This window comes from Mercenaria mercenaria, chromosome 10 (assembly GCF_021730395.1).
Source record: "Mercenaria mercenaria strain notata chromosome 10, MADL_Memer_1, whole genome shotgun sequence".
NCBI lineage: Eukaryota > Metazoa > Mollusca > Bivalvia > Venerida > Veneridae > Mercenaria > Mercenaria mercenaria.
The window spans coordinates 37,353,312-37,378,071 of NC_069370.1; the positions used below are offsets into that span (position 1 = coordinate 37,353,312).

Consider the following 24,760-nt stretch of genomic DNA (forward strand, 5'->3'; position numbering starts at 1 on the left):
AAACAAATTTGTATCGTCAATATAATTGTACAATTGACAAATTTAAAGACAGCGTAAGATACAATTGGCAAAAATTGTGAACGTATTTTTAGGAAGGCACAATAAAAGCGACAAACCCACACAAAGGTGTTTCAAAAAATCAGACTTCTGCTATGTTGACCCATATGCCGCATATTCGATTTTTCTCTATCCAAATAAATCCCACACATTTTCCGCACTAGTCTTCCCCCAAAATCACATCAAGTACAGCGTGTCAGTTAAAAATAGCAGCGTTACAAGCGGTTAAAATAGGCTAAATGTATACTAACAAGACTACAAATAATCATACTTAGTTACTTACCAGTTGCTATTTAATTTGACTTTGGTAAATAATCTTCGTGTGCCATAGCTGCTTGTTTATATTCGGATATTTTTCGGATTTTATCACTACGCTTGAAATACGTAAATTGTCTCCGCCAATGAAAACGTTCTTTTCAACTACCGTCTTGTCATCGATAATCATGGTAGGCGAAGGTAATTTGCGAAAGCGAAAAAGTTAAATAGCGAATCTGTAAGTAACAAAGTAAGATAGAACCTGATTTTCGGTCTTGTTAGTTTGCATTTAAAGGTTATAACGTTATTTTTACCTGGCATTGTGAGCTTGTGTTGGGATTACTCGGATCGAGAAAACACTGCGGTTTTTACGCCGTTGTTCGCTCGTAAACGGTTTGCAACTGAGCTTTGAAGTAAGATTATTCTGAAAGAGTATTCACTTGCCCAAAATACGGCCAGTAATTTGTAAAGAAACAATTTTGGAAAACAGAACGAACCTTAAAACAATGTACATGTACATGTCAAAATGCTTAAAATGACCTTTCTAATGGCTCATTGTCACAGTCGCAAAAAAAAATCAAAATGACTTATAGGATTTTTTTCCTTAGAAAACATAATAACTGTTATATATTTAAGTTTATATTGTTTATGGACCCATACTGTATCCAAGGTACGTTTTTATCCGGTACGAGAGTGGCTCTTACCTAAATAAGGCAAAATAAATCGTGCTGATTTCCCAGATCGATAGACGAGTATATAAATTGACCCATCAAACTACTTGCGTATGTTTTATTTGCTGCCCTCGTGATGATGGTAACGTCTAAAATGTACTGTCGCGTCTCGTTCTATGTGTATCAATATTTACAAAATAAGGTGATGTAACGATGTATAAAAATTCATGAGAAAAACTGCCCAAAAAATCGAATGTTCACGCAATTCTGAAAACTATAAACTGGTAAACCATTGTGTTTCATATGAATCATTTGCAGTCGCTTTAAATACCTAAAACAGTGTCAAAATATGTTGAACGCAGAAGCTGTGATATTGTTTTACTTTACATCATTTCAGGAAGTATTGTTGTCACATATGAATTTGCTGGTTCAAGATCAGCCATCAACTCCACACTGTATGGAATTTGCAGTGAAATAGCAAATGGCACAATCTACAACTTCGACAACAAAACCTTTAAGCTTGCACCTTACATGACTGTTAACAACTCAGCATTCTATGGCGTCAATTGTGGAGAAATCGTAAGAAAACTTGTACAACTTTACAAATTTTCTTTTTTCTTTTACTTTTCCGATAGTGTTATAAAAAGACAATGCATACTTCCTTAAAGTTATAATCCTGTTAAAAGTCACCGTTAAAATAAAGCAAATAATCTGTAGATTTGTAGGAAATAGTCTAATGAACAAATTCGCCCGTTAGTTTGACTTGAATGGCCAAATAATGTTGAGATATGAATGTATAAAAAACCATGAAATATTAAGGACCAGTGGTCATTTTTCACTCGACAGGCTTCGCCGAATTCTATAAACCAACGAAGGCAGTGTCACGTGACCAAAATTTAAACAATACATTAATGTTATAAAATTAAGCTTATTGTTAAATAAAAGGAAAGTCAGTTTACCAGAAAATGCGATAGGAATGTGCTAGACGTGTTGTTGTTTCTTAAAATAGATTAGAGTGGTTCTTTGTACGGTCCCGTACGAAAAATCATTTAACGTGGCTCGTATTACGGTCCCGTATGTTTCACAATCAATTTGCCTACATCTTCACAGCAGTCCCTAGCTAAAAGTTCAGCTCAGAGATGTTTATACAATATGCTGTTACGGATCTCTGAGCTAAAATGAATCCCGTACTGACACCTAACCAGGAATCGTTCCATAAGTCTGTGTCACAAACTGACATACGGGCCTTATTGTATCTTTAGTGTAAATGCAGGTATTGCATCATCTTTTTGTAAATTTTTGAGTTATTGAGGTAAATGTCAGATTTCACGCATAAAATACCTCTAATGTTTTTCTGTATTTCATAACTTAAATTTCCATGTAAATTTTATTAAATTCGGTTCAGTAATAAGAAAGTTGATATTTTATAAACTTCAGTAGTTCATGTTTGTATCCCCAAAACCACTATAACGGGCCTTAAATTGTCAATTTCAATCCGCGCAAAAGTAGTCAGATTTCCCGGCTATATCATGATTCCCGTGGAAAAGCAAATAGTCGGAGTCCACGGATTAGCCGTGAGTCCCATGAAATTTGTTATTTGGCGGGACATTACCCTACAAATAGAGTGGGCTAGATATGCCTAGCGCACACCACATTCCGACATTAAACGAATCTATGTCAAATTGATTTTTCTTGCTAGAAATTTATGCTTGATCGAGGTAAGAAATTTATTTGTTAAATTTTGTTAGATTTTTTTGTTAGATTTTTGAATTACGATTTCTATTTGGTAATTTTTTGTTCATTCTACAGAATTCTGTAACATTTACTTTCCGGCATGTGATTTTGGCTAGTTTCGGTATGTCAGGAAAATTTATTAAATTTTTCAGACTTTTGTAAATTATTTCGAAAGAGGTGTCTATAATGTTTTGTTTCTATAAGCTGTAAGATTTGTACTGAATTTTGTGTAACATGATAATTGTAAAGTACTCTGTTTCAAAAACATATGTCAAACATTTCGTTGTTATGAAACGCTGATACTGCATAGTATTGTAATATAATATATAAATCTATGTGGCAAGTCTAGTACTGTGAATGTAATATATTATTGTAATTTGAAATTGTGTGCCAGTCTATAGCACATCTAAACAGCGTCCGTTTTGTGTATGGCATTTGATGTTATATTGATGCCAACTATGAATAACGTTTGATTTGCATTGAATTTTGTTAATTTGTAGTTGTAAATAATAGCTGCAGTTTATCATTTCCGTATCTATAATCTTTCATCATAAACTTTTCATATCTTTTTCATACTTTAGTCTTTTAAGTAAGTAATTTTTGTAATAATGGAAGTAATAAGTGACGTATTTTAATCACGTGACGTAGGAACTTCGTAGCACATATATTTTGTATAAGTAGCACGTATTATTTATGGGAGCCTACGGAGGTATGGTGTACCCAAAGGAGCAGTTTTATGCCCTGACTTATTTGTTTTGTTATGGTGCTCACCATATGTTATATATTTCAGCTTCTTCCGCCAGACGATTTTACCTGGTGATGTCATAACCCGGAAGTACAATACCCGAGGTTAACTTGTCTTCACTCGCCTTGATGTGGTTTTTCCCAGCGCAGAGCTTTCGTCCCATGGTTGTGCCGTAAATCGCAAAGACGATGACTTTTGTTATCCTCTGAAATCAGCTCAGGGGTGCAATCACCTACCATCATAGGGAGCCAAAACGGAGTCAACGTATTCACGGTTTAAAGGGACTTTATCTGAAGATATGTTATATTTTTCCTGCTATTTAAAGTTCGAAATTAACTGAAACAACTGTGCCACGTCACGTTACAACGGAACTGTCAGTGTTAAATCTTTGTATCTAGAGATACTGAACTCTATTTTCTTTTTTTTTTCTTTCTTATAATCAGTTTTTTTCTATTGATCTTTTATTCATTGTTAATAATCATTTTATGTAAATAAATTTGTAAATATTTTAAAGGGTGTTGATTTGATCTGATAGTTATTGTCGTCCATCCTTGTCACAGTCTGTCACGCTATAATTTTATCAAATGCAGTGGACTCACCTTTCACTATAAAATATTTCTAATCAATTTTCCTTTTGATCTGGCATAAATAATCCATGCAACATAATTTGAACACAAGTTTCAAATTGGTACCCCTGTCTGCAATATTTTGTCCGTCATTGCAGTTTTCATCTGATCAGGGTACTCTTCATTTTGAAAAACCAATAGGCGGTAGAGAATCGTTATTTATTGACATTTTCTAAGAAATTTATGTTGTTTTATAGATTTTATGTAATTAAATTAAATTCATAAATAGGTAAAATTTTGATACTGATTTTCAAGAATAACCACGTGCTCTGAACTGTTGCATGACATCAAGAGTTTCTCACGAGAGACTGTGCGAGATGTTTCGGTTTGATACTGGTTAGTTAAACAAATGGGGTTTCGCCATAACTTAATGAATGCGACCATCAGAAAATAAAAACAGTGTCAGTTAAGTTATGTTAGCCAGAACTAGATAGTCCCCATTGTCAATGAGTGACTGTGACTGGGAGGCGACTGTCTGTCGACACTTTGATGATTAATAGGTGGGGGGCCAATAAGGTCTACCATGCATCCCCCTAGACCTTTTTTATAGGTACCAAATTGTTCGACAGGATCAACTCTTTCAAAATAAAAAATGTTCCCATGAAAAAACTCTTTTTGAACTATACAAGATTTCACTGTTTCCATGGCAGTCATTCTTTTTTGGAAAGGACAACCATATAGCAGATAGTCAGTCATATCTTGGTCAGTTTTGGTGTTAAAACAATAAAAATGGTATCAAAATGGAGCTAAGACATTGGTCTTAAAATAGCAGTATTTTTATATTAATTTACTAATTTGCATATTCATGAATATTAATGAGAATGTACAAAAATGACAAAATTTTATTAGAAAATAATATTTTCTTAGTTTTAAATCAATTTAAATGTACCAAACTGTTTTGAGCTGTTCAGAAAGTCTCTCAGTGTTTTCTCGAATAGTACTTTGTAACACTGATGGTAATTCTTTTACTCCAAAATAGGCATGTTTAGCTAATTTGCATAAAATTAACCACTACTACAACCAACATCCCAGGAAACAAGATACCACTAAAATTTAATAAAATGATATGATTAATTGTTATCAATAAAATAACAATTATGTGAGCTATATTGTTTGGAAATGTAGTTTAAACACATTTTTGAAGGAGGAATAAGTATGTAAAATACTTTACACATGTTACGTTACCATTTCAATAACCTTACTTTATTACATCCATTATTTAGAAAATATAAATCAGACAGTTTTGATCTGGTCTTAATGTCTGTGTCGGTGTTTTCTAGAATAGTATTTTGTAACTCTGAAGGTGAATATTTTTTTCTGCATTAGGTATTTTAGCTAATTTGCATAAATAATCTATGCTAAAACAGGCATATGTGGAAACAAGATATAACTAAAACTGAACAACATGATGAAATAAACTGTAATCAATAAACTTGTGTTATTTGAGCTATATAATATGAACATATAGTGTAAATATATTTTATTTGAAGGAGGAATCTGTTTGTTACATACTTTATACATGTTACGTTACCATTCTAGTAATCTTGTTTTATTGTATTGTTTTTTTCTCTCAGAAAATAGGAGAGGAATATTTAGTTATCAAGTTATTAAATACTCTTACAAAATAGTATAGTTCCACACTTCTCAAGCAATGAGATTTTTTTCAATAACAGCGCTTTAAAATACGTTACCACTGTATTTTGCTGTATTTACAAATATGTAGGAAGAAATTTGAATCATTGTTTTCAATATTATGATATCATTGATTTGTTAAAACTTTAAAGTATTAATTCTAACATTTTTTCTTTACTTTTGTCAACCAAGAAAGCATCTGAAACATTCATTACACATTCAATGTCCTTTTTCCATTTTGAATTAATGCATCTATCAGTTTAATTATATTAATATCAGTTTCTTAATTAAGATGTTCTTGTATTTTATGGTTTCAATATTTTTGTCAATAATTACATTTTACATTGGTTATGTATGTTTATGTATGTATTCTGTATATTTTAATTATGTATAAATCCCTGCTAACATCCATACACTGATAATAGGGTTACAATTTGGGGCTGCCTTTCATAGAAAATGTTTTTATAACGAATATTTATCTTGTTTTGTGTGATTGTGAAGTGTATCTATGCAGTTATTTACGTGAGAAATAAAGCATTTTATCTTTGAGTTTGAGAAAAACATGCATGGTATTGAGATATTTATGGGCTTATTGATAAATTCTTCACTGTTGAAAAGCGGAACTGAACGAAAACTAAAAGAAACAAAATGAAATATTCAGGTACTTTAAGTAATCTTTAGATTTAAACTTACGAAATTGCAAAAAGCTGTCAAAATGTGAACAATATTAAGTGTTTAAAAACCAAAATTGCAAAGAAAACAATTGCATAATGCTATTAAAAATTCTAGGAAGATACTGAGTGCCTTCTGAACGACACTTTAGAGTTGCTGAAAACATGTTGCAATTGACTTTACAAAGATCCTTTAGAAGCAAAGAACGCAACCGAGCAAATAAATAGCAAACTCAGTTGGATCAAGTCTGTTAATGAGAGGTAATGAAGTGTGAAAACACCTTACGCCCACCTAGCACTGACTTAAGAGGAATTCTGTTTTAGTAAACATGGTCCAAAAAGCCAGAAAATTTAACAACACTAAAACCGAGTACGAGGAGACGTTTTGTAAACATCACATAGCACTTAAAAACTTTTGTGATAGCAAATATTTTTAAGATGATCCTTTGGAAGCATAACAACACAACCAAGCAAATTAACAGCTGATTTGATTTGAATGTATGTTCGTTAGATGTAGTGAAATGTGAAATTGCCCTCACTACCCCAGCACTAGCTTAAACAGTGTTCTGTTATAGTAAAATTGTATGGATTAGTTAAAATCTGAATCTAAAAATAGATGAAATGTCTGAAAAATATGAACTGCACACAATTTGAGGCAGCAGTGTTACAAGAAATTCACATTCTGCACGTCTTGATTAAGATGTGACATACGATATTTTCACTTTAATGTTACCTAATATAGCATATTTGCTCTCTTGTTGATTAGCTGTTATGAATAATATGTTGCTTTATAACATATTATTTATAAAATAGAAAGTAACTGACAAAAGAAGATCATAGGCTCTCAAAAATCACTTTATTTTTATAAATGACATTTGATTACACTTTGATTCAGAAGCAATTTGTATCATGCTCTCGAGTTTCTTGCTACAGTTTGAATTTTTGACAAAGACAGGTCATGCATTTGTCATAACTTTTGGTACGTAACTTAATTCATAATCAAACTTTATTTATTATGATTGATGCATAGCTTCTCTTAGTAGTGTTTCTCTTAATGTTCCGGTATATCCAGAAATATTCAATCACATAATACAATTTTAATTAGTCCTTGTCTGTACAATTTAAATTATATAAAAAATATTTTGTACATTTTGTCATTCTTGTGAATGTTTCAAAATGACAAAATTAGTTTTCTTTATTTCATATCTATAAAGTTTTATATATTTCTTATATCTTGATTTGGCATCACTAAAACAGTTTTGTCAACCTGGTAAAAGTGTTTACTTAAATACCTGCATATTATCTTTTGTTTGTTAGTTTTGGTTTAGCAACGCTTTGCAACAGAAATTCAGTCATGTAATGTTGAGCAGTTAACCTAACAAGCGTCCCTGGATTCAGTTCTCTACAGGCAAGCGCCAAGTTCTCCGTATTATACAGGTGTAAGTCTATTGACACAATATTTTTATTGAATCGTCATGGAGAGCAAAGGCCTTATTCAGATATCTGAATCAAGACCCTTTGATTTGTCCTATCGAGCTAGGGTTGGTTTTGTATATGTTCTTATAATGCTACCTTTTCTAAAATTCAAAACAAAATACTTTTTTTGTTTTATAAAACTTGATTTTTACTCACAGGACGACTGCACATATCAGCTGTGTGATCATAATATTATGAACGCACAGATGGATATTATTTTATATGTTTTATATATGTTTTATTGAAATTCCATTTAAAATTATAGTTATATGGATGTTGCAATATATATTTTAGGCAATTTCTGAAATAACAGAAGAAAACCTTCTTAAAACTTATCACTAACAGTTTGAATAAATCTAAAGTGTGTTACGAAAAAAAATCACACTGTATGACAAGTAAAGAAGCATATTGTATCATTAAAGTACAAAATAAATAATATTAATTATGTTTCTTGAATATTTTCTAAATAATGGATGCAATACAACAAGGTTGTTGAAATGGTGACGTAACGTGTATAATGTATGTTACATTTTTATTTTTCCTTCAATAAAGTGTCATCGCGGTGTCTGCGAACATTATAGACAACATAATAATTGTTATTTCATTGATAACAATTAATTATATCATTTATTCAGTTTTAGTGGTCCCAGAATTGTATTCGTTGTTTGTGACACTGGTTCATTTTATGCAAATTAGCTGAGCACATCCAGTTTTGGGTTAAAAAAAATACCATAAGAGTAACAAAATAATATATCAAAACACACCGAGAGACTTTAAGACCAGACCAAAGCTGTTTGGTTAAATTGATTTGAAACTTAGAAAATGTTATTTTTTAACAAAATTTTCTCATTTTGTAGCATTCTCATGAATATTCATGAATATCCAAATTAGGTAATTAATATAAAAATGCTGCTATTTAAAGACCGATTCTTAGCTCTATTTTGACACCATTTTTATTGTTTTATCACCTAAACTGACCAAGATATGACTATTTATCATTTATACGGTTGCCCTTCTCAAAAATGAACGGTTGCCATTGAAACAGTGAAATCATATATAGTTCAAAAGAGTTTTTTCATGGGAACATTTTTTATTTTGAAAGAGTTGGACCTGCCGAACAATTTGGTACCTATGAAAAAAAGTCTAGGGTGGGGGGATGCATGGTAGACCTCATTGGCCCCCGTACTATAAGCCTTTATTGGAATCACAAATGAGTGTGCAATATTAAAATCAGCACAATTATATTAAAAGTTACAGGTTAAAAGATGATAAAACATATATTTCAGATTTGAACATCAGTAATGTAGGCCACCCCTGAACTCATTAAGAGCAGCACCAGATTTAACATGATGTTGTAGGTTGTTTCAGAGTCTAATGGTTCTTGGAGTAAAAATTGAGTTCTTGTGATGGGTGCGAGAGGAGGGAATATAAAAGTGAAGGTCCTGAGAGTCTAGCCGCTACCGGTGATCTATAAAAAAAAAACTAAAAAACAATGGAATGACGGATTTTATATTAAAAAAATCAGGAATGTAGGGATGTGAAATTTCTCCTTGTTTCTAACGTTTGTCAGTACAGTTAACATTTCTGTGATGCTTCATCTACAGACATAGTTGATTTGAACATATCTGGCGGCAGCTATTCGTACTCTTTCAATTCTATATGTTAGAGATTAATGAATGCCAGTTGAATGAAACAGTTGAGCAATATTCCAATTATGGTTGAATATGTTTTATACGGAGTTTCTTAAATTTGTACATTTATCATTTGTTTGATCATTTCTTTTCATGTATTTTAGGGTTTTGTTTGTCTTTTTTGTGATCTAACACTGCTGGTTCGTCTAAATATTAAGCATTTTTATAGTTTTAAATTCATGGATATGTAGCTTATAACGAAAAGCAATGTTTTTTTTTTATTTCTTTTTATATACCCTAATCACTTCGCATTATCGGAATTTAACTCCTTTGACCGGGTTTTTTTTCCAAAGCTTTAATTTATGGAGGTACTGCTAGAGAGTCTCACAATCATGCATGGTATTTATAGTGAGATAAACTACCTATTATCAACAATGGGTCTTACGGTGCTTTTAAGTGAGCCCGGCAGGTGACTGATATGTTAAGAAGAGGCAAGGCCTAAGGAATACCCTTGCGGTACCCCTGATACCAAATGTGGTATATCTGATTGAAGACCTTTTGTGTTCGTATTTAAAGAAAAGATTTAATCCACATGGATGTTTTTCTATATATACCTTACTGAAATAGCTTGTAGACCAGACGACTGTGATCGACTTTGTCAAACAATTTGATAAAGTCCATTACTATTAGGTCTGTCTATTTACTAGCTTCAAGATAATAAAAAATTCTTGACTAAAATTTAATAATTGAGATTCACAACAGTGCTCTGAGCGGAAGCCATGTTGGAAGGAATTAAGCAAATCTTATTATCTAGATGATTAATAATATTTGATACTAAAACATGCTTCATCAGTTGGATGCAATTGCAAGGAGAATAGGTTTGTGATTGCTGGCTTTGCTTCGTGGGCCCTTTATGTATACAGGGACAACGATAGCCGTCCTCCAATCTTGTGGGACACTGCCGGTACCAAGTGAAGACATGTAAATTTTAGTCTCATTTTTACAGAGAAGCAGTTTTTAAGCTGTGGGGGGACATTTTGTTGTAAGCTGTTTCTTTTACTTTCCTGTTTTGTTTTTGTTTTTGTTTTTCCCCTTCTGATGAATCAGTGAATTGTTTGTTTTTGATGTGATGTGATCAACATATTCTGACCAAATGAGATATTTACTTAGTGTGACGCTCAGATATTTAGGAGCGTCTCTAGTTTTAAGTGAGAGAGAGAGAGAGAGAGAGAGAGAGAGAGAGAGAGAGAGAGAGAGAAGACTTATTATTGTCAATAATTAGTTCCAGTCTTATCAACCGAAATATGAAAGAAAAGTAAGCATATTAAATGATATTCAAACGATGATGTGAACTTCTATGGATGACATTTTTATTATTCACACTTGTTGCATATGTGTCATACGATGACAACAATATTGCACACAGACATAAAATTAGCCTTTTTCTATTATTCGAAATCATTTCCTGTTTATGTGCGACTGAAAATTAAAGAAAAGTAAAGAAATCGGTTGAAAACATATCAGTTGAATGACTTTAGTACAATGTAATACAAAACTGCCGTACGAATAGCCACCTGTGGTTTATTTCACTATTCATACGGGACCGTACGATTAGCCACTTCCTTAGCGTAGTCACGGACGTATCCGAATGATGGCGGTTGTGTCACTGAAACCGAAAGTAACATTTTTATATCCGTCTCCATCGGTGGAATCTATCAATTTACAAGTAAATTTATCCAGCCAATGTCTTCTTGAACGGAAGTTTTATGCGTTACTGTAGAAAAATGACATTCCTATTACTTTCGCTACGTAATCTTATCTGGCCAGTATTATAACTTTAAATTGGTTTGCACTACAAAACTTGGTACAAGGGACTCTGTCTGAAAACGAAATATATCCCTCTCGTTTACGTTCATGCAGAAATATCTATTACGCAAATAAAATTAGTCTACCAATCAAAGGTAGTTCCGCCAGATAACGTAGAATAAAACCTAGGTTCGGCTTACAGAAATGAAAACCGTTATATGAATTAATGACAAGCAGTGAAAACAACTCTTTTCAGACAGCAAGTGAATACCTTTCTAGGGATAAGATATAATGTTAAAAAGTTTGTCAAGTTGAATGATTTCAAATACTATTTCAAAATCAGCTTGAACTGTACGGATATCTGTGGACTATTAATTTTGAATCCGTCATTATGCAACTACCATTTTGTTTCCGCGCCATTGTTCCATTTATTGTTTGTATGCAACAATGTAGAAAAACGTGTAATTGCGAAAATGTCCTAAAATTGTGTTTATCCAAAAATGTTTGGTCATTTTGAATGTATCCTAGCTAAAAGAATGTAGCACACAGCCTATTCATTTTTAATTGCAAATTTTCTTTGTGAATAATATTAATTGGGTTTTTATCAAAGTCTACATTGTAGAAGAAAGTTTGATCGTTCAAACCGGCCTTAAAATTTATTTATACCCTTATCCCTTTTAAATGTCCATTTTCTTGAGTCTTGACTGTTTTTCTCTTTGTCGTAAACACATTTGTTGTATCATGTAAAATTCAAATGGACAAACTATTTTTACAGCATCTATATTTATTTGTTCATTTAAAGATACAAAAACCTATGATTTCTGTTAATATATATTTATTGCTGATATATACAAAGCTATTGGAAACTTGTAATTTCTTTTTCAGCCTAAAGACAGTAATGATAGGGATTCCGATAAAAGGGGAACATTACGTCATAGTATTGTCATTATCACTGCAGTTGTTACATCTGTATGTCTAATAGCAGGTCTTTTCACTATTAGTCTTATCTGGAGGAATTGTTTCATGCAAAAGACTCATACACAAGGTATTAATACTTTTTATGTAATAAAGGTAAACATGAAGTCATATTCAGCAAGTACCAGGCTGCAAACTTAAGTGGTTTTGTCTCGGCTTGTGACTGTTTAAAACACTATATATGATCTAAGAAAAGAAAATATGAAAAGCAAAAACCAGATAGAGTCAGGCATAATATTTTAATAACTGCAGACGTATGTTAAATGGGGAGAAATTTGTGATAATATAAATTATCTTAATTAATAGATTCCGAAAATTATTTCGTCACAGTTAAGCTAATATGCTGATGACTGACATTGTCTTAAACTTCAGTCCGGCCACAAAACAGTGACAACGGCCAAGATATTCAAGAAATTAATGATGAGGAAGACAAATTACAGAGAATTGAACGTAAAGATCCGCAGACTCCTGCAGCTGCCGCCTTCGATCCTAAAAAGTTGAGACTTACCTTTTCTCACTTTTTCCTACGAATCGACTCGCCTGAACCATTACATCCTCCCGGATATACAACAGGGAATGAACTATAAACAAGTGTTAATTTGCTGACTTTGAGCTATGTACATTTTCGTCAATTGTATCCGACAAGACGTAAAGAACATGATTGCATTAATACCACGAAATGTAAAGAACATCATTTCCTTACCATTCAGTACCAATTGATATATTAAATTAAACAAGTTCATGATAGTCATGATTGCTCGTAGATCAATCTGCTTTTGTTATAAACATTAGATATGCTATGTTTGGTTATTTTACTTTATTTCATTTTATTTTATTTTTCTGACACAGAAAGAGTAGCTTTATATTTACTTTATCAAGTGTTTTACCTTAAATTTGTACTTATCTGTCTTTGCATTTGCTTTTATCCTTACACAGACTTCTACCCAAATTTCATATTAATATTAATAATTATTCCTTTTGTTTATTTTCAAAACGATGGTGTACAAGTCGTACCCAGACAAAGAACTATTAATGTTTTGTTTTACTCATATGTTTTGGTTTTTGTAAATGAATAGATTGAATCTGTAGAGAACTACTCGTATCGTCTGTTTTCATAAGTTCAGGTGATAATTTTCTGTGTTTAACAAGTTTATGGTAATGTGTATCAGTTTATTTGTATATGTTCTGTTTTATTTTGAAAGTATATAAACTTACTCATTTATGGAGAGGTTATTTCAATTCCTCAACAAATAAAACAAAACTGGTCATAGAGCTGATGACTACAAAATATATATACATCAGAAAAGGAACAAAATGTCTTACGGATTATCAATTTTAGAACGAGATCTGCTTCTAGTAGTTTACTGTATTTTTACACTGTTTCCTGTTAAAGGGAATTATGTCACAGATTGTAAAAGCAAAAAGATCTGTTTTATGTTTATAACTCTCTGCTGCTGCACATGTAAGGTCATAAAGTGTTTTAACACACAATTGTCAAAAATCTCTGACAATGTTCCCGCAAGGAGGCAACTTTGTATAACATTCATTCAGACTCATGGAGGTATGGGATAATCCCGAGCTGTATTGTTCACAAATTGATGATGGTTTAGGCATTTTATTCTTTTCAGTGACCTATATCTTTCAGTAATCATAAGCATTAAACTTGGCCGCCCATTATTTTTTGCCACGCCAGTAAGTAGCAAAAACAGCAAGTAAACACAGGCTTAAATTCGTCAAATTAAAGAGTTTTGAGCCAATATTTTATCCTAAGAAGAACTTGTTAAACTTGATCAAAATTTCAACCAATCCAGAATGTAGGAATATACATGCTGGATAGACACAAAACAGTTGCTTTGCTGTGCTAACGATAATTTAATACCCAAGTTTCTTAGTAGCTCAGAAACAAAGAACAGAACAAATTATCAATTGCATTATTTGTCAATTTTCAGCATTTTTTACAATTTACACTGAAGGGCCACATTACAACGTCATCATTCCTTTAGTTGATCTTTTGATCATGTTCTTTATATAATTTTATAAAATTTCAAACTTAGTTTTCTTAAATTTCAATTTTATATCCTAACTATTGCGTTGTAAAGTTGGGGGAAAATCGATTTTAAGTACCACCTGTAAGTAATTCCTCGACCGTCAAAAACAAAACAAAGATCTTTCTATATTTTCATGTTTGCTTCTTCTACATTTTCTGCATGTTTCACTTTGTCTACCTAACTTTGAGTGCATGTCTATCATGCATGCATCTTTACATTGTTTACCTTATGCTAACCAGTATTTCTGACAAATACTCAGCCAGTACTCGCGGTTTAGCAAGATATCGTGAAAACCACGGTCAGCTACTGCTCCAGTTAGTATTCGAAACCACAGCCTCTGGATCAGGAGTCGGGCAGTCGACTCCAGCACAACTGTAAACATAATATATTGAGCTCTAATTCGCACCCGCTGAATCTCCTTTATTACACAACCTGAATGCATGCATATATTTATGGTGTTTGGTGTGACTGGCAACAGATTTCGATATTTGTATGTATTCTTGAGAATGTCTACTGTTAAACAAACTTTCATGCCGCCTCGATAGGCTAGTGGTAGAGCGCCCGCTTCGAGAGCGGGAGGTCGTGGGTTCGATCCCCGGCCGCGTCATACCGAAGACGTGAAAAATGACACCAGAAGCTCCCTTGCATAGCGCCCAGCATTAAAAAGGGAAACTGATCTGGCGATAGATTCAATCAGGAGTGATTAATATGATTTGTAGAACTTGTTTCGCAATCGACCTAAAATAAATATGTATAAATAAAACACACTTTTGCGCGTGTTTACGCACGAAAAAAATGCTTTAGACAAATGTTGTACTACTAATAATAACATATTAAAAACAAGCCAACCGATAAATATATACCGTCTGCATCAAATTATACGCAATGCGATCACGGAAGTAAAAGATATTGTTTGCGAGCATTCAGAGTACGGTTGTTCTATATCTAAACGAATCTGAAATATAGATGTGTACATATTGAATAGACGGGAAAACATGCTTTGCACACTTCACTTAAACAAAATTAACGTCCACTCACGAAAGCATTGGTATTTAATAAATGTGTCCATGACATCTTTAGGTTTAATTCGCGCCTTTTTGAACTCCTGAATCCATGGAAGATATATCCACCCAGATATTTCCTTAAAAGAAATGTCGTTTTTCGATTGTATTCATTTGAATATCTACTTAAAGCACTTTTAAACGTGCATCGCACATGAAAAGAGCGCCATATGTGCTGTATAATAATACTGTTACGTCTACAGGTATTATTACAATTCACCCATCAGTATTAACCGTCTGTTATGTGGTTACGGAAGTAAAGTTTACACTGCAGTAAACTATATATGTAATATACAATGTACAAGCAAAGAGAATCACAAACATGACCTTTTAGTGCGTAGTTTAAGAGAAAACGACATGTTTATTTTATAAGCAGGACTTAACAATGTTTAAGAGATTAGTTTGGAAATAATGAGCTTTCATATTAAGCTGGAACGTTACAGTGTGCAACAGGACGAGAACTGGCCGTGCCGAGGCAGAACTTTTCTATCGCAATTTGACGATGTTTCTATTATAGTTTATCAGATAGTAGCGGATCAGTACGAAAAGGTGTGACAGATCTAAAGGATCAGACGAACATAGCGAGACCAGAGACACAGGTAATAAATGACAATAAAATGAAAACATAGTTAATGACTTTCAAATAATACGCGGTTTAAAGTTCCCGTGTAAAACTTAAATTCTCACACAATAAAAAAAAATATTTTACGGGGACTAATTTGCGCGACTTAGTGAATAAAAGGTAAAATTAGCAAAAATAGGCCTTCACGAATATTTCTGATGATTATATATATGCATTTTATACTTCAGCAAATATATTCCAGTGAGCATTTACTACACTAAAAAGAATAAGACACTGATAAAAGGGTCGCAAAATTGTCCCAACGAAATGCACTTTATTGGGAGTATGCGGTATGCGGCATTCGTCCGTCCGTATGTCAACATTTCCATCAAATTTCTTCTTCTTCAGAATACTAGAATAAAATCATGGAATTCAACCAAATCTGCTATAGCTACTAGGAAGCCAAATTTGTATTAATAATGACATAGACGCCCTAACTCCACCACATTAATAGGCAAAACATATTTTTCTCAGACGATTTCTCCTTATCACTACTCGATAGAATTCACAAATATTTGACCTGAAAGATCCTTTATGATTAGGAAATTCCAGATTAGAAATATTATGAATCTGATTTACTTGGGGACTAGAAGCACTATAATAACTTTTATCTTCAAAACAACTGAGTGGAATACATCAGAATTTGGTTGAAAACAGGTTTTAGTGTTAAGAATTCAATAATATATATTTTCTAACTGCCCGTCTGTGGTATGGGGGCAAAAGGTTTTTTGGCTCCTTATATAATTATTTGTTGATAGTCACATTATTCCTAAAACTTATGTTAAATAACTATTGGCAGGTATTAACCATTCCAAGTTCTTGAATTTGTTTTGATTGTTTATGCTTTTCAAAGATTACGAAAGTCTTTCAGTTCAGTTCTCTGCTATTCCGTTGCCGTCTAATCGTCCAGAGTGTCTGTTAAAATAGAACAGTCGTTAGCTTGATTCTAAACGTTATCTCATAAAGATTTCTAATCATTGTTTCTATATCCTTAGGACGGCCAGCACATATCTATACAATCTCGCCAGGCATAATGTATGTTTTTGACAACACAGAAAATGACGTCACTCGACCTTCAGCTATTTCCGGAAGTAAATAAAATGAAAGTAGAAATGCTAAACTTGAAAACGAAAGCCGCATTTTGATTCGTAGATAGTCAGGGGTCACGCGCAGGGGTCACCCCGTCTAAATGTATGCGCGTGGACTTCTTTTTTTTTTTTGGCTATTGGGGAGCCAATTTTCAGCACTTTATTACGAATTGAAATTACCTGGGCTTTAGTACAGCATGTCAGCTTTTAATCTATGAAAAAAATATTTGAGCTCTGGATAAACAGAAATCCCACAGGGGTCCGTAACGGACCAAGGGTACATTGATAATTTTGGAACTTCATCAAATCGCTCAAAATGTCATTTTTGATGTTGTCTGAGAGTGTCAGTATATGCCTCAGATGTAAGATAAAACCGTATTTGAGAGCTGCCGACCTAGACATTTCAGAAATATTTTCAAAATAAGTTTCGTGTAATAAATGTTGTTTCTACGGAAGCGTGAAAGGGCCATCAGACGCTAATACGTTTTAGTACGTTAAGGCTGCGGAAAGGATATGATCAGCATAAATGTTATGGTTGAGGTATATGTAAGTCTTTTCATATTTTGTACGTATTTAGATTTAGTACATTTGCAATAGTGCGCTGGAATTATTAGTGAATCAAACTTTGCAGAATGTACGTTTCACCGCTCAAGTATATCAATATCAGTTGTTTGTTGACAGTTACAATATATTTCCGTAAATAATCATATTGTTTCATTCTAAGATCTGTCCCACCTAATTTTAGACCTCTGACAATCTATTTATACTGTATGTAAAATTGTCAAAAATGGCTTCTTTAATACCAAAAGCTTAATATCTCTAGGCACCTTTCTCATTTTTTTTAAATGCACAATGAAGTTAAAAATCAAGATTTTATGTTTTTCCCATAGACTTGCATTGTTAAATGACGTGACGTTCATTTAATAATGGCGGTGTCCATACAAACGTCATTTAGGGGTTTGCTCACAGTTTGCGACGTCAGATCTATTTATTGTTCTATAACAGACATGGGAAATTAAAACAACCTGTGTCTAAAACTAATAGGATTTACTTGCACGGAAAGCCCAGCATTAACATTTCACTTCAAGCTAAGCAGTTATTTCTGTTTAAGGTTGTTAGCTTTTTTTCTGAAAATGTGTTTGTACAGCGTTAGCATTGACGTAAAATAAATGAAAGTCAAGTCAAGTGCGTATCATTGTTTCAGCCATAGATAATAGAGGTTGCATGCAACCCATTTAAACTCATTTTATTATGGGCATCTCAGTGTTGTTATATTTTCTGGTCCTTCGGGATCATTGATTTCAATGCGTTTAGATTTGAAGATTGAATACTGCTTAAGCCGGTGCTAGGGGGCGTGAGCAGTGTTGCATTTTCCATTACTGCTCATGAACAGACTCGATCAATCAAATCGAGTCTGCAATTTCACTGTTTGCATTGTTCTCGGTGCTTCCGAGGGACCTACTTTCCAGATTTTAATTACTGTTGTTAACAATCGTATTAAAGGTTCGGATAATAAAACTGTTTTAGCATGAATAAATGTTTGTGTACCGACTAATGCTTTCTGTTACCTATGTACTCACTATTTTTAGTGACCGTCCGATCTAGGTAAAACCAGACTCTACCTCAATGCAGTTAATGATTTACCATATACGGTTTAGATATATTTTAATTTGATACAACGGCCTACATAAGGGACTACGTTAAATAAATTAACAATCGCCTTTATTCTTTATAATAACATAATATCTATTTCATCAATTCCATCCTCGCGTCTTTATTTCACATGCTCTGTCGCTCAGTGAAATCCAAAGCAGAGTGGAGGTATGTTAAATCACTTTTGCGCTTTTGATAAGCATGGTAGATCTATAGATGAAATAAAAATATGACCTTTTGAATGGGTATATTTTGTTCTTCAGCTTAAGATAAAAGTAGCATTTCCAAGCGTGCCAGTTACTTTCATTTTCGATGGTATGAAACAGGCGTGTTTTCCCCCGCAATAAAAGTACGTAAAACATTTACTTCTGGTTCTATTACAAAGAACGGGTATGATGGGGGCAGTAGATAGCTACATTGAAAATTCGACCAAACCGCGTTAACAGCGACAAAACAGTGTTTCCGTTAAAAGCGATTTGTGGCAATTCAAACTTCATAGATATTCAGTCGAAAATTTCGTAATTGTAGGAAACTTTACCATACTGTGCGTAACTAGCCTATTAAATACATTTACCCATTTCATTAAACAAAAATAAACTCTAGCAAAAAATAACGGTACCATCACTTGCCACAACCTGTAACTAATGCAAAATGTACACAGAATATCAGTGAGGTCATATATACGCCGAGATGTAGTCTCATGCCAAATGGATTTCCATTGTATATATCATACTGAAGCTCATGAAGCTTCAAAACTTATGTTGACCAAATGCTTTTAACAGCGATACATTTGTTGATTTTCGTGTTGTCGTGAAATTGCCCGACGATTGTTGCAAAAATCCTTGAAATTCCCGAGGGTGACTTTTTTTTAATTCACAAAAAAAACATGTTTTATGTTCTTTGCCCCTGTTCCATTTCTTCATATCAGTCCAAAGTTGAGGTCCAAAATTAGGTGGGACAGACTTTAGTATGTACCATCGTTCTCTGGTTCAACTTTCAAAAAAATTACATAAGTTGACCTGATAACAGTTTCTGTCCACTCAGGGTGCAGAAATACTAGTGACACTTTTATAATATTTATACAGTATATCTCTAGTCTAGCATCGGTTCCAGTTGGTCGATTTTTCACGTGCTACTGTTTGGCAATTCGACACTATGAGAAACTTATACGTCCAAGTATTTACATAGGAGCAATAATAGCAACGAAGTTATCATATGTATGATAATGGGCTATTTTATAAAAAAAAAAAGCAAAAAATATCAACGTCTGAATTAAAATCTAATCTCTGTCAAACCTTTTAGGAAATATGGGTAAATAATAAAATATGTATTTAGATCCTTTGGAAGCACAGAACACGACAAAGCAAAATAATAGCAATTTGTTTTGATTTAGTCTCCTCATGACAGGCAAGAAAATGTCCAATATACCTCCCACCCAGGTACAAATTTATACAGAACTGTATTATACTGATACATTGAATGGATTCCATAGCAAATATAACAACATTTAGTCCCATTTATAGATAGAAGACATATAACCTGACTGAAAATAAGCAAAACACTTTAGAATATTTCAAATAAGTGTATATATCAACAAAAGCTGTAAATTATAAATAATCTTTTTACAATTTAATAATGGTAATTTGAAGTTCCTAAAATATAAAAACTTTAAGGCATTTTCTATATCCTGAAACGTGAACGTTATTTAACAGTTTTTTTTTGTTGTTGTTGTTTTTTTTTTTTTTTTGCATTTTAAATATTGATTTAATAATGAATTCTCATTATACTCAGGATAAAGGCTGGAAAGACGCATAATAAAAAAAAGGTACTTGACAACTACATGCAACCGATTTGTGTAGGTTTAATTTGTTTGCCAATACAAATAATATCCATGCAATTACATACACTCCAAGGTAACCAAGCATGCGCGATGTAAGCTAAGCGAGCAAGCGCAATATAACTGAGCATGCGCACTTCTATAGCGCTGCACAAGATAGACTAAGTCTACAGTTCTCATGACATTATGCAGTGTTAATTATAGGAATATGCTTGTTTATAAACAGTTTTCAATATATACACATTTACTTACAATAAACCACACACGTTGTGTTTAAAACAGTATTTCACTGGACAGAGGAGGAAGTTAAAATACTTAAATATATCATGCAGGTAAGATAATGTTGAATGATTTTTGTATTTTTTTTCAATGTTCCTGTGAATGTGTTTGCTTCTATATATCATAAGCGAAGATATATTTATAAGAAATGTGTGAAAAAAAATGTCTCATGTGTGTTATTAATAAAACCGTTTAAGTTAGCTTCAGCATATTTCATTTACCATTTACAAAGTAATAGATAAAGAATTGGGTAGAAAGATATTATAACAGCTAGCGGCTGTCCTCTCCCTACGTTCCACGGCGAAATGTGCAGGTAAAGCAACCATTCAACGCACATCTAAAGTAAACATTTAAGCGGAAATTAGCGCGTATCTAGTAAAATATATCTAATTGTATGTAGTTTTTACTGTGTTTATATTTAAATAGCGTATATTTTTCTTTCTTGTCAGTATCTGCAAAATCTCTTCAGATAATTTTTTATGTTGGTATTTTTCGTCACAACGGACTCGACCAACAATCAATCCCCCAGGATTCATTTGAGAGAAAAAGCACCCCTTATGTTATCCCTACAACTATTAAAATATCCTTTTGTTTTGGATTTTAATATCATGTTAAATTTGTCCCGTTATATTATGTTCAATAGATCATTAGTAAGCTAGTGGATAATAGTCATCAAATTGCGTTTTAATAGCTGCATCAAAAGGTAAAACTGCAATTATAATGATTCTGTAAAGTGCTAATTCCGTGTTGTTATGCCTAACGTTTATTATTGTACTTCATTCCTTGCATATTTTTGGTATTAACTGAATGTAATGCAAAAAATCGTTTTTGTAACATTATAAATTTCAGTTAACGGGTTATATTGTATTCGACTTAAAAAAGGTGTTTTTTTTTTTTGTGTATTGTATCTTTTATTCGCATTTTCAATATTTGAGTCAAACGTGTTTGTTCTTATTTTATCTTATATGGCTTACGGCTAATAAATTGTTGAAAAAGACGTTAAACCCGAACACACACACACACACACACACACACACACACACGCATACATGTAAACGATACCAATCGGGGATGTAAGTTATAAACCTACTAAGTGGGAACTTCTTTATTACTGCACCTACAGTTATCATATTTCTATCAACTCTTATTCTTTATATCATCTTTTAATTATCCGAGGCTTTATATTAGCTATCTTCAATAGTTAAGCAATGAGATTTTTCACATTCAAAACGGGGCATTTTGTGTTTAAACCAACTGAGGTGAGTGTATAACAAACCGGGTGTTTGTGTATAGACGAAATGTGGAATTGTGTGTTTCAACAAAACGGGGAATTAGTGTAAAGACTAAATGAGGTACAAGTGTATAACTAAACGGGTGCATGTGTATAGTTGAAACGAGGAACTAGCTATTAAACTAATATATGCGGAATCACTTGTTGCATAACGTGTATATGAGTAAAGTCAATCGAGGAATTTGATTTGATTTGACGGGTTTAATGCTCGTTTTAGTATTCAGTTATGTCAGGCGGTCAGTTTACTCAACAATAGTTCCTGGGAACATCCAGTAATAGTCTCCCATCCTCCGTAAGAAACTGACAGCTTTCTTACAAAAAGAGACATGGTCGGGAGCAGGACTCGAACCAGTGCCAGAGCTTACGGTGATTTTAAATCAGCGACCCTAACCACCCAAGCACAGAGGCGGTCAGCAATCGGAGAAATTCTATATTCTGTTTGTAAGCGGTACGTCAATCCTTTCAAAATTCAACTAAAGTTGCCTATGTCAAATGTTTACATTAAAATTATTGTTTTAAGAAGACATAAAACGATCGAAGAACAAGCCAGATACATGATGCAGAAACACAATATATCACAAAAAACTGTATCTGGTTATATCAACTTTTTATTTCAATCAAAAGCATTGCTTACAAAAGCGGTTGAACTTCGATATTAAGTGAATATTGTATACTATAGTCCCCACTTATGTTTTAACTAAATTGCTAAGCAGACAATTTCTCCTTCAATTCCGTCTAAATCAAAGAACCGATTTACAGACGCAATATTGTGAACGAACATTCTACATTTTGCAGAAGAATACTATTCGTTCCAAAGACAGTTATTACTGAATGTGATTGTAAGTACTTTAAAATAGTATTAAGAATCAAACCATATAAGTGGTTCCTATAACTAAAGAATGATTCTGCTTAAGGAAATGACCCGTATCCGAGCACACTAAAAATAAACAGACAACGGTCCGATCGGAGTTAAGTTCATATGTTTTTCACTTTTTTTGCGCTCCTACCTTTGAAATGTTATATTATTATAATGAGTACATTGTATAAATTATAATGATTAAAGCTTTAGATAGTGCCAGTTGCTATTTAATCATGGTTAGTTTCAAAAAAAAAGTATTACAAAATAGTAAAAAAAATGACGACCGCAGAGTAGGACATAAACCCATGACCCGTACGGATAATGTTTCACTACCTGCTTACGAATGAAGGTAAAATCTCTTAAATTTAAGACGAAAAAATATAGTAATAGAGGTGATTAATATGAATAACACAGATCTGAGGCAAACACATGACCCCAAACCAGGACGAAAAACAGTGATATAGCATTCGTTTTTATTTGCACTTTTTCTCTTTAATAGGCTAGTGAAACTCGATTTGTTTTTAGAAAAAAAGACATTTACGGATATTTTCAAAGTAATATTTCAGGTTTAATTATGTAGAGGCAAGAACTCCGCAATGACACGCAGTTCTCGATTTGCATACAAATCGTTATTCCCTTCCCGAGACAAATCGCAAATGATATTAACAAAAAAGATGAACAAACATCATTTCGAGGCATATATATTTGGTTAGCGATGGATTTTCATGTTTCTTTTTTCTTCTGTCATGTTTGTAGAAAACCAGGTTGCTTTACACGCTGTCAGGTAATCTTTCAGATTTCTTGGAGGTTATGGGTTCGAATCCCACACTTAGAAAGTCTTTTTTACCAGTTTTCGACACTTTTCCTTTTTGAAACTGATCATTATTTAATAGCAAACTATACTATCTAGAGTTCCAAATCACGAACATGTACAATATAGCATAACATCTTAAAGGTAGAAGCATGGAAACTGATACACAAAACTGCTACATTTACCGCAGTATACTAGTATTTTCAACCAAAAGCAAACGTACATGGCTCTTTCAAACAAAGGACATGTTGTGCCTGAAAGGTCATGTAAAAACATGTCTAAACATGATAAGCTGGTATTCCTGTTTACTAATCTAAATGTGATAAGGTTGTCTGCCAAAACCTGCCTTAATATTTTACAGCGTCATATGTATTTTTTCTATGTAAATTTCTTATTGCATAGGATTAACATGGAAGCCAGTGGCTTCAACTTAATATAAGTATTCTTTACCATTTGACTTCTGTAAGTGCTTGCGAATGTTTTCCATGTTAATTCTATGTTAAGTGCTGTTTTAAGAGTACATTTGTAATTGTGCTGGGGTGCACTTATTACAGTCTCTTGTATCTATTTGATAAAACGCCGCTATATACTATGTTTTAGGAATGGTTTTATTGTATTGTATTATGATTTATACATATATAGAAGAGACGGAAATAAACATAGTATATATATAGTAACAAATATGTAACAGAAATCAAAGAAATTATATATGCATAAAACAAGAGATATGAAATGGAGTTAACATTAAAATCCGTTCATCCATCGATCAATTTTATACAGTTAAATTTAAAACATGGCAATGAAAATTAGGTTTTGATTTCTATTGGCAAACAATTCAATACAATTTGCCAGGAATATAAAAGACTATCTTTAAATAGTTCACAGTTTGTATTTGATATATACAGTTCAGGATGTCCAGGGCATTCTTCATA

General features: G+C 32.9%; 2 protein-coding genes across 4 annotated transcripts in view; both read left to right on the top strand.

Annotated features, from left to right (window-relative positions):
* Positions 1-13,505, top strand: part of LOC128546394 (fibrocystin-L-like) — an 87,380-nt gene extending 73,875 nt beyond the window's left edge. Inside the window, exons 56-58 of the mRNA XM_053516875.1 lie at positions 1,381-1,562; positions 12,190-12,349; positions 12,652-13,505. Of these exons, the coding sequence (XP_053372850.1) occupies positions 1,381-1,562; positions 12,190-12,349; positions 12,652-12,866 (557 nt within the window). The 3' untranslated portion in view covers positions 12,867-13,505. The remainder of the gene's footprint in view (positions 1-1,380; positions 1,563-12,189; positions 12,350-12,651) is intronic.
* Positions 13,506-15,696: 2,191 nt separating this feature from the next.
* The window catches only part of LOC123561885 (uncharacterized), a 64,032-nt gene continuing 54,968 nt past the window's right edge, over positions 15,697-24,760 (top strand). For 2 of the 3 annotated variants that reach the window (XM_053552778.1, XM_053552782.1), the window contains exon 1: positions 20,737-20,920. The gene's annotated coding sequence lies outside the window, so the exon portion shown is untranslated. Of the gene's footprint in view, positions 15,988-20,736; positions 20,921-24,760 lie in introns of those variants that run through there. The other variant, XM_053552780.1, reaches the window with a different exon arrangement.